Genomic DNA, 14153 nt, shown 5'->3' on the forward strand with positions numbered 1-14153 from the left:
TCAAAACCACGAAGAGCTGCTTTACTTGTTATTTTCTGGTCACATCTGAGTGAGATAAACCCAATTAAACCCTGAACAGTGAGAGTTTTAGAGTCTGTAAATAAACTGACAGATGACATGTAGGCTTGGAGGTAAAAGTTAAAGTCTGACCTGGTCAATAGGCCAGTGTTGGCATGAAACAATTACTTTGTTTTGTCAAAGCTTCTTTAATCAATTATTGACCAGTGAAGGTGCAGAAAAACGAGAAAGCCAGCTTAGATACACACAAATGTCACAGTTTTGCATGTTTATAGGTCAGGAAACCGGTTAATGTGTGTAGCAATCAGTTGGATATTTACAGATCTACCAGACAGTGAACAACACTGTCATCCTAGTGAAGTTTAACCTGAAAATCTGCTCTTTTATTTGCTTCTTTATCTGGTACATTTGACTTACTTTCCTGACTGAGAGGGTCTGTCTTCGTTACGGTGCCTGGCAAGGACCGCACAGTATTTCTGCCATAGCTCCCCTCATGCTGCTCAGCTCAATGAGCCAAATGACTGTGAGCTTTATTTCAGCCCTCAGGGTGCTCTGGGTTTAAGGTAAAGTCAACGTTGAAGTGCCTTAAACTGATACTCTTTCTAATAGCCAACAGGGGGCCACTCGTCCTGTAGTGCGCGGCTGCTTTGTGTATGACAAGTCGCTGCTATACCCATGTACGCTATTCTCGTTAGGTCTGGCCTTGCTTGTCACATCTGGATTTAAAAACTCTGGATGGAAATAGATGTTAGGTCCATCTTTTTTTTTTTATAGATTCTCGAGTAAACCTACATACAGCAATTTATTTTGATATTTCCAGCCAGAGTGACCCTTTTCACATTACAGAGTCATTCAATTCCAGGTTAGGGTCAACATTTCTGACTAATGCAGGTTTTATTCTCATGTTGGCCTCAAATATGTCTAAAGTATGTGGAAATTTGACCAAAGTTTTGTGGAAACATTACAGCTGTATGTCAACACCAAGGACATTAATCTGGAGTATCTCAGATCTTCTGGTTTTCAGGCTTAAGTACTGCAGGGTGCATGTACTAATGCACATTCAGCTGGACCGTAAGACCTGGCTTGCAGTTGGGCTTTCAATTTATCCCTGTGGTGTTAGATGGGGTTAAGTCAAGTTTTTCCACACTAAGCTTGGAACTCCTTCATGGATATGTTTGAGAACTCTGTCATACTGTCTTGGAAAAGCACCTTCATTAAATGTCTACTTTTCTGTATTATTATATAATGCGCTTTTGTCATATGCCTCCAGTCTTTCCACATATGTTTGCACATATATTCTATGCACTGGGTGTAGCAGTACCTTTTACAGACCTCCTAAGATTGCATTAGACTATTGAGTTCTGTCGTTAACCTTAATGTTAGGTTAAGGTTAAAATGCGGCGTTCACAAGGTCAGTAGTAGCTCAGCTCATCGGCTTCGATGAAGCTGTGATAATTGATGCACTGCTTCGGGAGTTGTGGTACTGGGAGATGTCTTTGACGCAAAGTTTTGTTGTTAAGGTGTGTTTCCTGGAATATCACTGTGTGGTGGAGAAATATTTAGTTTCTGAAACTATTACTCTGTTCACTAAAAATAAAAGCTTCAAAGAAGGAAGAACGAAACCTACCAACCATATCGCTGTGCAGAAAAAAGCGTGTCAGCACTGCAGTTTGGCTGAAGGTTGATATCAGTCATGTTTACAAATGTTGTGCCGTCACAAACATGAGCCTCTCATCATGCAGACTTCCTGAATGGTGATACCGTTGATGGCTCAGTAAAAGAATATTTTTTACATTAGACTTCTCACAACAAGGTTTGTGGATTTCTTTGAGTGATTCCAGCTGCATATTTCTGGGGTTTTGTTCAAAGCAAAGCGAGTGGCATCTAGTTCCAGTATAGTCAAGATAAGTCTCTGCAGCTGATATCTCCCAAAACTGGGCACATCACTCCAAAACAGACGGATAAAAAGCACCATGTTTACATAGAATTTTTGTGGTGAACTGTCCCTTTAAGAGCTAGAGACAATGCTCATATTGATCCTGTAAGCAAAACCAGGTTTAAGGGATTTGTTTGTCTGCCGTTGATTGATGCGGGACTTTAAAAACAGAACCAGCAGATCCTCCAGATTTGTATACGTTAATCATTTTAGTGTGTCGTGAAAAAAATCTACCCTTCAGCCCGCCTTTTGAGGATATTTCTAACTTGCCGTTTGTCTACCTGCAGCAGGTAACATCTGTCACCTCACGAACACATTCCTTCCAGCAGTGTGAGCCCAGACATTTTTAGCCTGGGTGGCCCCAGCAGGGCAACAAAGCCCTGGCCCTGATGGTTGACTTCCTACCTTCACCTCTCCCTAAGCTCCTTCCAGGTAAAAACTAATGGGCGACTCCACATCTGTGGCCCATTCGCCGTTTTAATGAGCAGGAGCACGAGGTGGAGAGCGCTGAGTATGAATGGACAAGCAGGAGACTTTAACTAGCTGCCTCTGCCATTAAGAGCCTGTGGGGCAATTATGTCAGCAAACACAATGACCTCAACACTAATACAGAGTGTTACTATACACAACAGCCTTCACACAGCTTATTCTTCCTATTTTATAACCAACGGGTAAACAGTTTGTCTTACATTGAGAAATCTGTCTAAAGAGGATTACATATAAAAGCATTACACAGGTATTCCTGAATCAAATTCCTTAAACGCTACAGAAATGCTTAAGATTTTGTTTATGCTTGTTGAAGTTAGTGTAGTCATGATATCGGCTCTCTAGGAAACAGATATCCAGGGACTTTGTTGTCTCAATTACATCCAGTCATAGCCTTAAAAAAGTCCCCTTTCCATCCAGATTTGGTGGAATTTTATCTAATTTCAGCCAATACAACACTAATTAATACATTTTTTTATTTGAATATTTATAAATGTCCATTACGACTATCTATCTATATATATATATATATATATATATATATATATATAAGTTGATGCCAATTATATAAATCTAAATGCAGGTTGTCTTTCTCGTGGGGTTTTGTCCCGTTGTGTGTTGTATGGTAAATCTTTTTTTCCAATGAGCTGTAACAACAGTAAAAACTTATTGTTCCCACATGTAAGGGTGGCAGGGTGGTGCAGCGGTTAGCACTCACTGTGGGCTCCTAGCTAGAAAGCTCTGGGATTGAACCTGCTGGTCATTGTGGGAGATTGTAAAGGTCCGATCTAAATATAGAGAAATCTTTTTCTTTTCTCCTTTTACTTCGAAACTGGACATCTTTGAGCTTTATTTAAAGAGTTCATTAGGAGGCCAGAAGATTTCAGTATATTGATATTAGAGCAATATGAAAAAAAAACCCCACAAACAGACACAAATAGAATCCACTCAAATTACCAGTACACGGAGGATTAGAGAGAGAAAGGCAAGAGCTGACCTTAAGTGCTTTTCAGTTTTGTTAGGCTTTCATTTTTATACGTCAGACTTTTAGAGATGCTGGTCCCTGAACCATCTCCACGTCAGGATTTCTCAGGGTCAATCCTTTATGCCGATGTTTTGACTGTCAGCCTCGCTAAACCCTCTGGGGTCGTCTGACACAGAGCAGCCACCCTCTGTTAAATCTGCTGCTATGAAATCATTAGAGCCGGACCTGCCGGTGGTCCGTGAGCCCGGAGCACAGGACCTGACTCAGTCTTAGTTTATATTGATGTTTTCATAAAGAATAAAGCAGGGACCAACGTGGATGATGCAAGCTGTATCTGATGCATTTCTAAATTTTAACAATGTAATTAATATCTGAACTCTTACTTATATTGTTCTTTTAATTGACAGATCATTTGGTCTTGAAGATGTACATGATTAGTTGTATGTTCCTCAGAATACATTTGGACTTTTTAAATACAATATAAATAATTTTAAGTCATTTATTGAGCAAAAACAGGATTATTTGGATGCCTCCGATGTGGGAATCTGCATCTTGTCCCTGTTTCATATGATTACAAACCAGATATCTTCAGGTCTTTGACTGTTCATCAGACAAAACAAGACACCGTAAAGCACTGGTCTCTTAGAAACAATGATTTTCATTTTTCATGATAAATTTTTGTCCTTCAGTTGATATGCTATGCATTTAATAACTTTCTGCAGTGTTATAAGGAGTTATTTCTTCATCAGCATTTACTAAAAAAAATACTATAAAAACAAACAAACGAACAATTTTCTTTTTATTAAATTCTTTTTGATGAATGACCGCAGGTGCTGACAAATAAAGAGATTTCTTTCATAACTCCCAGAAAGTGTAAAAACTGTCATGAGCTGCTAATAGACAGAATAATTGCTGTTTTATTAAAAGCCTGAGATGTATAACTTGAAAATGTGTCCACATGACTTGTCAGATAAACAAAAAAAAGGAGGTAAAAGGTTTATAATTGAAAGTGTTGGAGTTTATGTCAGTTTATGTCCCTTCAGCTCGTCACCGTCACCTCTCTGCTCCACATTCCAGCCCCCCCGCTCTTATCTTTATTGGCTGAGGACGGGCAGAATTGCAGCAGTTAGAGGGCAGTTTCTGGAGCTTTGAGACACAAATGACCAGAGAGCAGACATGCATGGAGACGACAATCACTTATCAATAGATAGATGAGAGGAGAGAATAAAATGTACGAGAGGTGAGGTGGGCAGCGTCAAACATGTGGAGAATTTCCTTTTTGCTCAGATAATGAAACGGTCAAGAAAGTGAGACCAGGCTGGAGGGGAAAAAAAGCAAGTGTGGAGTGTGTGTAGTAAAAGTAAATGATCTGGTAAAGCTCCCAAATGACAAACAATAAAATATGTTTAGCATGAGTTTTGACTCCAGTCTGCTTGGGGTATATTTTTGTTAATTAGACTACAGCAAATAAAACATTCACCAGCATCTCTGCAAGAATTTTAATTTTTTATTGATTACATTACATTAAACTAAAATACCACACCATCTATAACCAAAATCACTGTTGTTCCTGATAAACATGCAAAGAAGCCACAGACATGACTGATACTGTAACCACGTCCTGTTTGTTTTATAGGAGTCGGGCATGCAACACAAATGGCTTAGCTGAGTGTTTAATGTGAGTCATATGAATGACATCACTGACAGCGAGATCATATTTCGAGGAGGAAAAATAAAAGCGGAAACAAAATCACTCAGGAAAGTTTCATTGTTCACTGCATTATGATAACAGCTGCAGATGTGTGAGAGTGTCTGCTTTATTAACATCAGAGGAGCGAGAGAGAGGGACTGTGGCAGGGATGGCAGATCGTCTCTGAGTGTCTGATTTATACATAACTGATTTATTCATTTTTTGTGGAGAAAAAGGGCTCAAGCTGCCCGATACTGGTCCTGTTGACTGATATCTGTAAATAAGGGGCCATTAAGAAACATAGTGCTGATGTTTATCTGTAGTGTTTTATTAAAATGTCAGTGCAAAATGGAAAAAAAATTGTGATGGAGAGATTATTTTTAAGATAACCTCTTTGTTTCCCTGATACAAAGGAACAATATAAACAAATAAGCATAAATTAAAAAGATGTCACAACTGCTTATTGGCCAAATTGTACTTGTAAGTATCAGTACTGACCCACAGTTTTATAGATGCAGCCCATTAAAAGATGATAGAACATACACTAAAAAAAACCAAACACACACAACATGTTGTCCTCCTGCAAAAGTGTGTAAATTGCACCCACAACAGGAAAAGCGGTTGGCTGCACGGACGGATGGCAAAAGATAAAAAGCTAAATAATAACAATAAAAAACAGACGTCACATTAAGCTGCTGCTGCTGCTGTATTTTCAAATCATGCAAGCGAATCCACAAATGTGAAGACATGGAACAGAAATGTTTGAAATTTGCACACAATTCCATGACATCATCATGTTTATTGAGATTTCCCATTAAAACGTTTCTTTTTTCTGGAATTTTGAATCTCAATTACAAGAAAAGAAGAATAATAATTTAGTATCAAGCATTTTACTTTATGTTCATTCCATAATGCCATTTATAATGCCATACAAGAAACCCCACGTACAAGTATTAAGATGTAGACAAATAAAATCTCTGAGACAGAAATCTTAAGATCTGGAACCATAAAACCAAATCTGTCCCACTGCATGCAAGGATAACAGACATTAATCAATAACTACATAACTAATTTATGTGTAATTTGAATGACATACACCCTCAAGCAGCAAAACAATAAAGTAGACTGTGGTGAGAATTTAACAACAAGCAAAACTCAAACTGATAAAAATGAGAATTTAATTCAGATTTCAGTTTTCAGAGATTCGACTTCTGCATAAACTCAAATGCACCAGCACGAAACAAAATAATCCCACATTAACTATTAATTGACATTTTTAGCCTCTTTTGCACCCCGTCCTGCTCCTCTTTAACACTCCACATAGTGGACACTGGAATTTCTTCTCCCATCGGGCACTGGGCCTCTTAGGAACTCCTTGACCCTGCAGCATGATCCACTTTGCCCACATTTCCCAGAATGAGAAAGAGCCGCCATGTCTAATTGTACCCAATGGGCTTAATTAGCTTTGCGTGCTGGCGTCGACGTATGCCAGAGGTGGATATATGTATATACTGTAAGAGCCTCTGCATGATAAACACTTGGAGCTGAGCGTGCTCTGCTGTACTGAGCTTGCTCGGCTTTGAATCAGGCTGAATATTTGTTTGGAAATGTGGAGTTGAGGGTAAGCAATCTGAAGAGGAGGGAAGCAGTGTCTATTGAAAAATCTACATGATGACACAAACAATTATGAGGAGAATTCATAACAGGGCCAAGATGGCTCCTTATGACCTATTTTGGATGTTTCTCCTGGCAAAGCAGGAACAGAGGAGAGAGAGTGAAAGAGAGAGAGAGATGACTGAAGTCTATTGGGGCTGAAAGCAAAATATGAAGAGACTATTACTGCTGCTCAGGTCTTTCAGCACCTCTGGTGATAGCAGGGCAGGAAAAAAACAGGCAGAAAAAATGAGAGATCAAAAAGAGGGAAGGTTCTGGTTAAACATTTGAGAGAAAGAATGGAGGCAAAAGGAGAACAAGAAGTGGAGAAAGTGATACAGAGAGAGATGAAGAAAAGGAGTAAGAGGGCGTGTGGGTGTATGACCAGTGTTGTATTTCATCTCTGTGTAGTGGACGTCTTAATCAACAGTGTCAGGTTTTCTTTTTGGAGGCTGCATGGTGTTTTTCACGCTGACAGCGGAGGCTACACGCGAGTGGCAAACAGGACAGAGAGGAGGCTCATAAGCAGCCCCAGCTTTGCATAAAAATATGCCAAATGCAATATCATTGTTTCATGCGCTTATTTGTTGAACTGTGCAAGAGGAGGAAAACAAAGTTTGACTGTAGAGGCAGAAGACTCGTGCTGACTTGCAAAGCGACAAATTGCACGTCTGAATTTACAGTTTAACAGCAAAATGCATCTAAATGCAGACGTGGAATCAAAGTGGAAAAAAAGTTTAAATTAACCATTTTGTTTTATAGCAAAAACAAAATTTGCTTTTCAGTTCACAGGGGACTTTCTTTAATTAAAGGAAAAGTTGCACACAAAAAAAACCTTTCCCCCTTTCTTCTTCTCTTGTCTTTGAACAATTTTAATAGTTTGTATATGTTTGACACAAGAAGGCTGAAAAAGGATTTAAGAAGGAAAACAGATGCACAATTTATCACACTTGTGGGTAAAAAAAAAACCTCCACTGTGCTGTGGTTTTTCACTTTTCACTTAAATAGTGTATCTTATATCCATGTCTTACTGTTTGTTTAGTGTAAAACTAAGATGCAGAGTTATAACACATGATAATGCATGACATGCAACTGCAGCCAAATAACAAATCCCCTGCATGGAATTGGTCCTATATTATAATCCCAGCAGCTCTACTTCCTATTGCCAATAACTTGCTGTATTATAGAGGTAAACATCCCCACTGAACAGAATATCTCAGTACTTCGAGACTAGTGAGATTATCAGCCAGATGTATTTTAGTTCAATTTCAGATCTTATTAGAACACAAAAGTACATCAATGACCCATTCAGTAAATGTCTACTAGAAATGAATTAATATAAAATGCTTGCTTCATTAATTACTGTTTAATATATATATATATATATATATATATATATATATATATATATATATATGTATGTATGTATGTATGTATGTATGTTTTTTTAATGTCAATTTGCATCGTCCTATTTACTTTTGTACATTTTTTTGCACATGCTTTTATTTTTCTGCTTTAAAGCATTTTATTTTGACATGAGGCTCTTGTTGTATTATGTGTCCATAATAAAAATAAAAAGCAAGATAAAATAAGTACAGTTCTTCAGGATGATGCACGCAAGTATAAAAGTCAGCGTGGTCATGATGAAGAATGGCTCCCCTAAGACTGTCAAATAAATGAGCAGCAAATTTCAGCGCTGTAGCTGCTCCAGGTGCTGTGAGCCCCTTCGGTGTTTTAAAATGCAACAATCACAAATTTATATTGTGCAAAATCAACCATAACCCCTCATAAAAAAATACAGTGGACTTCAAAGTATCTGTGTGGCTATATACACAAAAAATAATTCAGTCGAAAGAATAAAAGTGTATTGCAGGAGTGTGGATGGTAACAACGGGAAAAAACGCAGAGCATTGTGCGCATTCATATGAACCTTTCCGTGCAGACTTCAGTGCATTCGTGTGAAGTAAGGAACATAAAGTTGTGACTGATGATTATTTATTGTAACGCAGGTTGGTCGGTGAAATATGCTGCAAACTTCTTAGCTGTAAACAGTGAGCAGGCCAGGAGAGCTTTTATGGAATACTTGTACCCGTGCTGCAGGAGGGTGACACCTCCTGATTTATGGCTGTATTTAGATAAGACGCCGCCGTAAATGGTTTCTAAATAGCGTCAAGGTCATGTAATGTAATGGGATAATGTTTTTAGGCGATGGCGATAAGATGATGTGTTTGGTGGGCGAGGAGCTGCGCGAGGAAGAGGAAAAAAAATGATAAAGCCAGTGCAGGCCTTCTCCTTCAGGTATGACGCGGACAGGCCGCTGATTCTGTGCGCCAAAAGTAGCACAAAAAAGAAAAATCCTCAAACGGGTCATTTACACTTCTCATTACTCTCTGACATTCACGTCATGTTATTATTGGAAAATAAGACGTGGATAAAAATCTGGTCAGGCCTTTTCACTCTGATAAAAATAGTTCTAAACTTTGACATGTGGCATAAGAAAATGGCCATTACGCCTTAAAGAAAATATTTTTAAAACCCTTAGATAATCTTTAAAGAAGGACCGAAAAAGAAAAATAATTTCATGTTTTTAAAGCAACTAAATTGGTGAGCACACCGGGGTAAAAACGGATAAAATGATGTCAATTTTAAATTTTAGGCATAGTTCTACCTTTTTTATTCGCCCATTCTTTTAAATGTTTAGCTGAACAAAAAGATAAAGTCTGCTTTGGATTATTTGGGATTATCATTAAAAACAGTCGAATTGTCTGAATTTCTGAGTTGGCAAATCTTATTTATTTTTATTTTTGAAATTTATACACACGTCTTTAAAAATTTACATTTTATATATATATATTTATTTAAATCTCTGACTCCATGTATTCCAACCTGCAGTTGTTAATTCAAATATAAATGTAGATAATACAGTGCTGCTGCAAATCAGTGGCAGAAATGATTAAGCGTGTATGCCTTAAGAGATGTCAGTGCGTAAAGTTCGTGCGTAAACGCTTTCCAAAAGTAAAACAAGACTTTGAATCCTACAAAGATTTACAGATTTACAAAGTAGCTACTTTCTGCTGCAACATTTTCGGATAGCCGATAGTTGCTCCTTGTGCAGGGTCTTGAAATTGTGGTGCATGTTTTCAGAAGCCTATCCAGACTCTCCTCCCATCCTGGGCGCTGCCCTCCATTGGCTGACTCCTTTTCACGCAGATATCCAAGTCATATAAACCTGGGGCCTCACACCTTCACCAGGGTCAAATTTCTTGGTCAAGTCAGAGCTGCCTCGTTTGGAAACGATTTCAAGAAGGAAACGCAAGTGGAGCCCTGCTCATCGCCGACATTTCTTCTGTGGAATTTAAAACGTTTTTCTCGGCCTGGGCTGAAGCCGCGTTCAGAATGAATACGATGTGAAGGCGGTGGTTGTTTTTGTTTGACTTGTTAATAAATCCAGAGGAAGACGTATTTAAATCTTGAATGATTTCTTTTGGCTGCGGATCCCCGAGCAAAGATCGTTTTGGGGCGGCAGCAGAGAGAGGCCGAAGGGAAACACGGCAACGACCATATTTGCAATCCCGCTCAGCATGAACCTCATCGGGGGTTACCAGCATCACCACCACCTGATGCACGAACCCTTCCCTTTCGTCCAGCGGTGTCATCAGGATGCACCGTACTTCCAGAGCTGGGTGGTGAACCACGGCGAAGTGCCCCCTGATTTCCAGATTCAGGCGCCCTACCCAGCTGCGGAGCTGGGAGCGCCCGGAACGACGCACGATGCCCGGCTGGAAGGGCTCCAGGCCGGGATGGGAAAGAGGAGAGCGTCGGGGCCGAAGAAGGAACGCCGGAGGACGGAAAGCATCAACACAGCTTTCGCCGAACTCAGGGAGTGCATCCCCAACGTGCCGGCGGACACAAAACTGTCAAAAATCAAAACTTTACGCCTGGCGACCAGTTACATCGCTTATCTGATGGACGTCCTGGCCAAAGACTCCGGGGAGACGGAGGGCTTTAAGGCCGAAATTAAGAAATTTGAAAACCGGGATTTGAAACGAAAACGGGAGCTGGTAAGTTACGAGTGTCGAAGTGAAATGCAACCCAACCCAAAGCATTTTTCTGGGATTCGGTAACATGTTAGTCAGTGTAAAAGCAGCTGTAGGCCTGAAAATGATGAATGCTTCAGCATGACCTTTCGGATTGAAGTACCGTTAATGTTTAACCTGCAACCAAAGCCTTTATATCGCTTTATAATTATATCATTTTATTTAATCTCATTTTTCCTTCAAATAATTCCCAGTTATGAGTCCCAGTTGAAATATCGGCCAAATTATATTTTAAACTAACCTAACAAACAATAAAAAAAAACAACATTTAACAGTTTGTGCCTGTAAACATTTATGACGTGTTAATTATAGTGAATGCATAATGTTTTCTAACAGTTTCTAATTGTAGATTTAGACTCAGATATTTAGGCTTGAATATGTGCAGGCCTAAAATATTGACATGAATAACAAGCTATTATTAATTATTAATAACAGTTATTATTATTTGTTATTAATTATATAGCTCCTAATCATAGCCGACGAAAAGTAAATGTCCTTTCCTTATTAGATATACAATAAAATGCTGTTTTAGACAAATGATAAAGTCTTTATCGTTTCTATGTATTTAAAAGATTACTAGTCAATATTGGGGTACGTGACAGGCAATGCCTGATGCTCCGACCCAGGAGCTGACTTACTGTCAATTAGTGAAATCCTGTTATGTCATCGCCCTGAATGCGTCACTAAAACCTCCAGTTTTCTTCAGATTACACGAGGACAAACTTAGACTCCAAATCCAGATTTATTTATAAAGCACATCTAAAAACAGAGTGCATCACATGACACAAAGATTGGAATACAGATAAATATGATGTGCGAAATAGCGCAAAAAGCTCAAATAAAGTAAAAGCAAAGTGGCCCTCAGCTCTCTGTCCTGCTGATTATGTTGTGGTGTTTTGGTCTCCATCCTCATTCTCATCCTCCTCCCCCTCCTCCCACAGACCGACGGCCTGCCGGAGTCCTTAGGAGCCGAGAAGAAGGTGAAAGGCCGGACTGGGTGGCCGCAGCAGGTCTGGGCTCTGGAGCTGAACCAGTGACCTCCACTTCTCAACCCGAAAAAAACTCCTCAGAGACTCTGGATTCAAATCAGATTTAAAATAAAACAAACCACTGAGTGAACCTAAGCACGTCGCTGTGGCCGTGCGGCGATGCGCAAAAAAGAGCGAACTAAAGGACAACACGGGCATAAAAGGTGGAGGGACGGTGGAGAGCTCCAGGAGAGACGTCTTCTTCTCTCGTGCTGTGGTTTCTAAGCCGATTCACAGATCCGATTGTAGGTGTTTGATATTTGTGGTATTTCTGCTTTGTTGATGTTTTCCACCCCTGCGGACCAGATGTCGCGATGGAAGGTGTCAAAAACACATCTGTCTCCCCTTAAATGTGTGTTTACCTGACGTTGTCTTCCCAGTTAAAGGAAATGAAGCAAAAAATAAATAAATTATAAGAAGGTGGAAGAAGTCTTCAGTATGAAGCCATTTAAATTTAGATATGTTTTTTTCAGATCAGAGACACCGGTTTATTTCTCAGTGTTAATAATTTATAGAGTTTTGTTAAACCAGGAAGCAGTTATAAATTTCAGTTTTGTGCGTGTTGGCGTATTTTTTCTTCCTTTTTTCTTAAAAAATTAATATTTCATTTCTTACCCTAAACTTACTGTACTTAATTTACTTAATGCTGACACAAAAACGTGTACAAAATAGGAATAATTTACATGTCAAAAATAAAATTAAAATGTTAACTTTTAAATCATGGATCGAGTAAGTACTAAAAAAAACCGGACGATTTTTATAGATGTCTGGCTTCTAAAGATACAATCAAATAAACGGAAGCCGGAAGAAACACATCATGAAAGGGGGGACACGTTTTTGTTTATCACTGTTCCATCCCGCTGTATTATTTCATTTTCAGGTATTTTCGTCCACAGTAGGTTTTCTCAGCTCAATTATCTCCCAACAGACCCTCTGTGTGTGTGCGCGTGAACTCTCCGGGCTGTTGTTTCGCGTAGGAATCGTATTGAATTTACTGAATCTACCTCAAATACTCTACACGATGTCACTGTCCGCTGGGAGAAGACACCGACTGTTCAGTTACCGCAACTTTATTCACTCCGTCATGTAAAACTTAAAAAACAAAACAAAATCAAAAGACCCAATAGGATAAAAGTTTATTAATGTGCGCAGTGGTGATGGAAATGTGCATTAGATGTGAAATTATATATATATAGTTCCGTAAATAAATGATTATTTTAAGACACTAGCTGTGTTTGGTGAAAGTGTTTTTTTCCCCATCATGTTTAAAATTATTATCATTATTATTATTATTATTGTTGTTACGTAATTTTTTTAGCCATGTAGGTGTTGGTCCCAAGTAAGAAAAAAAAAACAACGAAAAACCAAAGAAACCTAAATCTTGATATGGACAATAAAGTTTTTTTTTCGAACAGCAGGAATTTTTTTTTTCCTTTATTTAAAATTTAATATTTCTAATTCCTTTTTTAAATTCTTACTTTTACTCATTTTCTTCCCAACTGAGTTTGTTTCACCAACACAAGTTATATGTAGACCCACATCTAAATGATCCATTTGTTAATAGTTTTCTGGTATGTTTTAAATCTACATATAATTTGAAATAACATAAAAAGCGCTATCGTGTTAACCGGATGCTGTTCAACAAATTCATTACTTTGAAAATGTAACGCTGTCCTTATCCTTTAAATAATTTCCACAGGTTGACAGTCTGCTGTTCTCCACAGTTCCCTTCATATTATTTATTTATTTATCATTCTTTTGCAAAAAGCTAAATAAAAGAACAGCGTGAAGTAAGTGTTGTTTCCAAATGTAAGAAAAAAAAAAATCAATGGACTGCAGTCGCGCTACAGTAGCAACAGTGACGCCTTGTGGTCGATGGGCGTCATTGTAAAAATACAGCATGAGGAAACTGCAACTTTCAACCAAGTAAAAGAAAACGTTTTCTTCATCTTTAAATATAGTGTGGAGGAAAACATGTAGGACAAAGTCAAGGCCTCTGAATCTCCAGTGTATTTCGTTTAAAAAAAATAAAAAATAAAAATACAGTGCCAATCTGTTAGAAAGCATTAAATGAAGAGCTCCAATACAGTTTAAACATCAGTCCTAATAAACTTAAAATACTTTGATGCTAAAGTACTATAAGAACTTATCATATAGGATCATACATTAAACCACTGAAGCATAATGTGTATATAACTTTATTTAAAAATATTATCTCCAGCTGTCCAGCGATGCATTACTTACATGTTCTGCTTCATCT

At 38.4% G+C, this 14153-nt stretch overlaps 1 protein-coding gene across 1 annotated transcript; it reads left to right on the forward strand.

Moving 5' to 3' along the window:
- Positions 1-9983: 9983 nt before the first annotated feature.
- LOC113030600 (heart- and neural crest derivatives-expressed protein 1) lies at positions 9984-13121 on the forward strand. Its single transcript, XM_026182196.2, has 2 exons — positions 9984-10829; positions 11807-13121. The coding sequence occupies exons 1-2, from the start codon at positions 10350-10352 to the stop codon at positions 11900-11902; spliced, it is 576 nt and encodes a 191-aa protein (XP_026037981.1). The 5' UTR covers positions 9984-10349; the 3' UTR covers positions 11903-13121.
- The last annotated feature ends 1032 nt before the right edge of the window (positions 13122-14153 follow it).

This window comes from Astatotilapia calliptera, chromosome 10 (assembly GCF_964374335.1).
Source record: "Astatotilapia calliptera chromosome 10, fAstCal68.1, whole genome shotgun sequence".
In the NCBI taxonomy this organism is placed as follows: Eukaryota; Metazoa; Chordata; class Actinopteri; order Cichliformes; family Cichlidae; genus Astatotilapia; species Astatotilapia calliptera.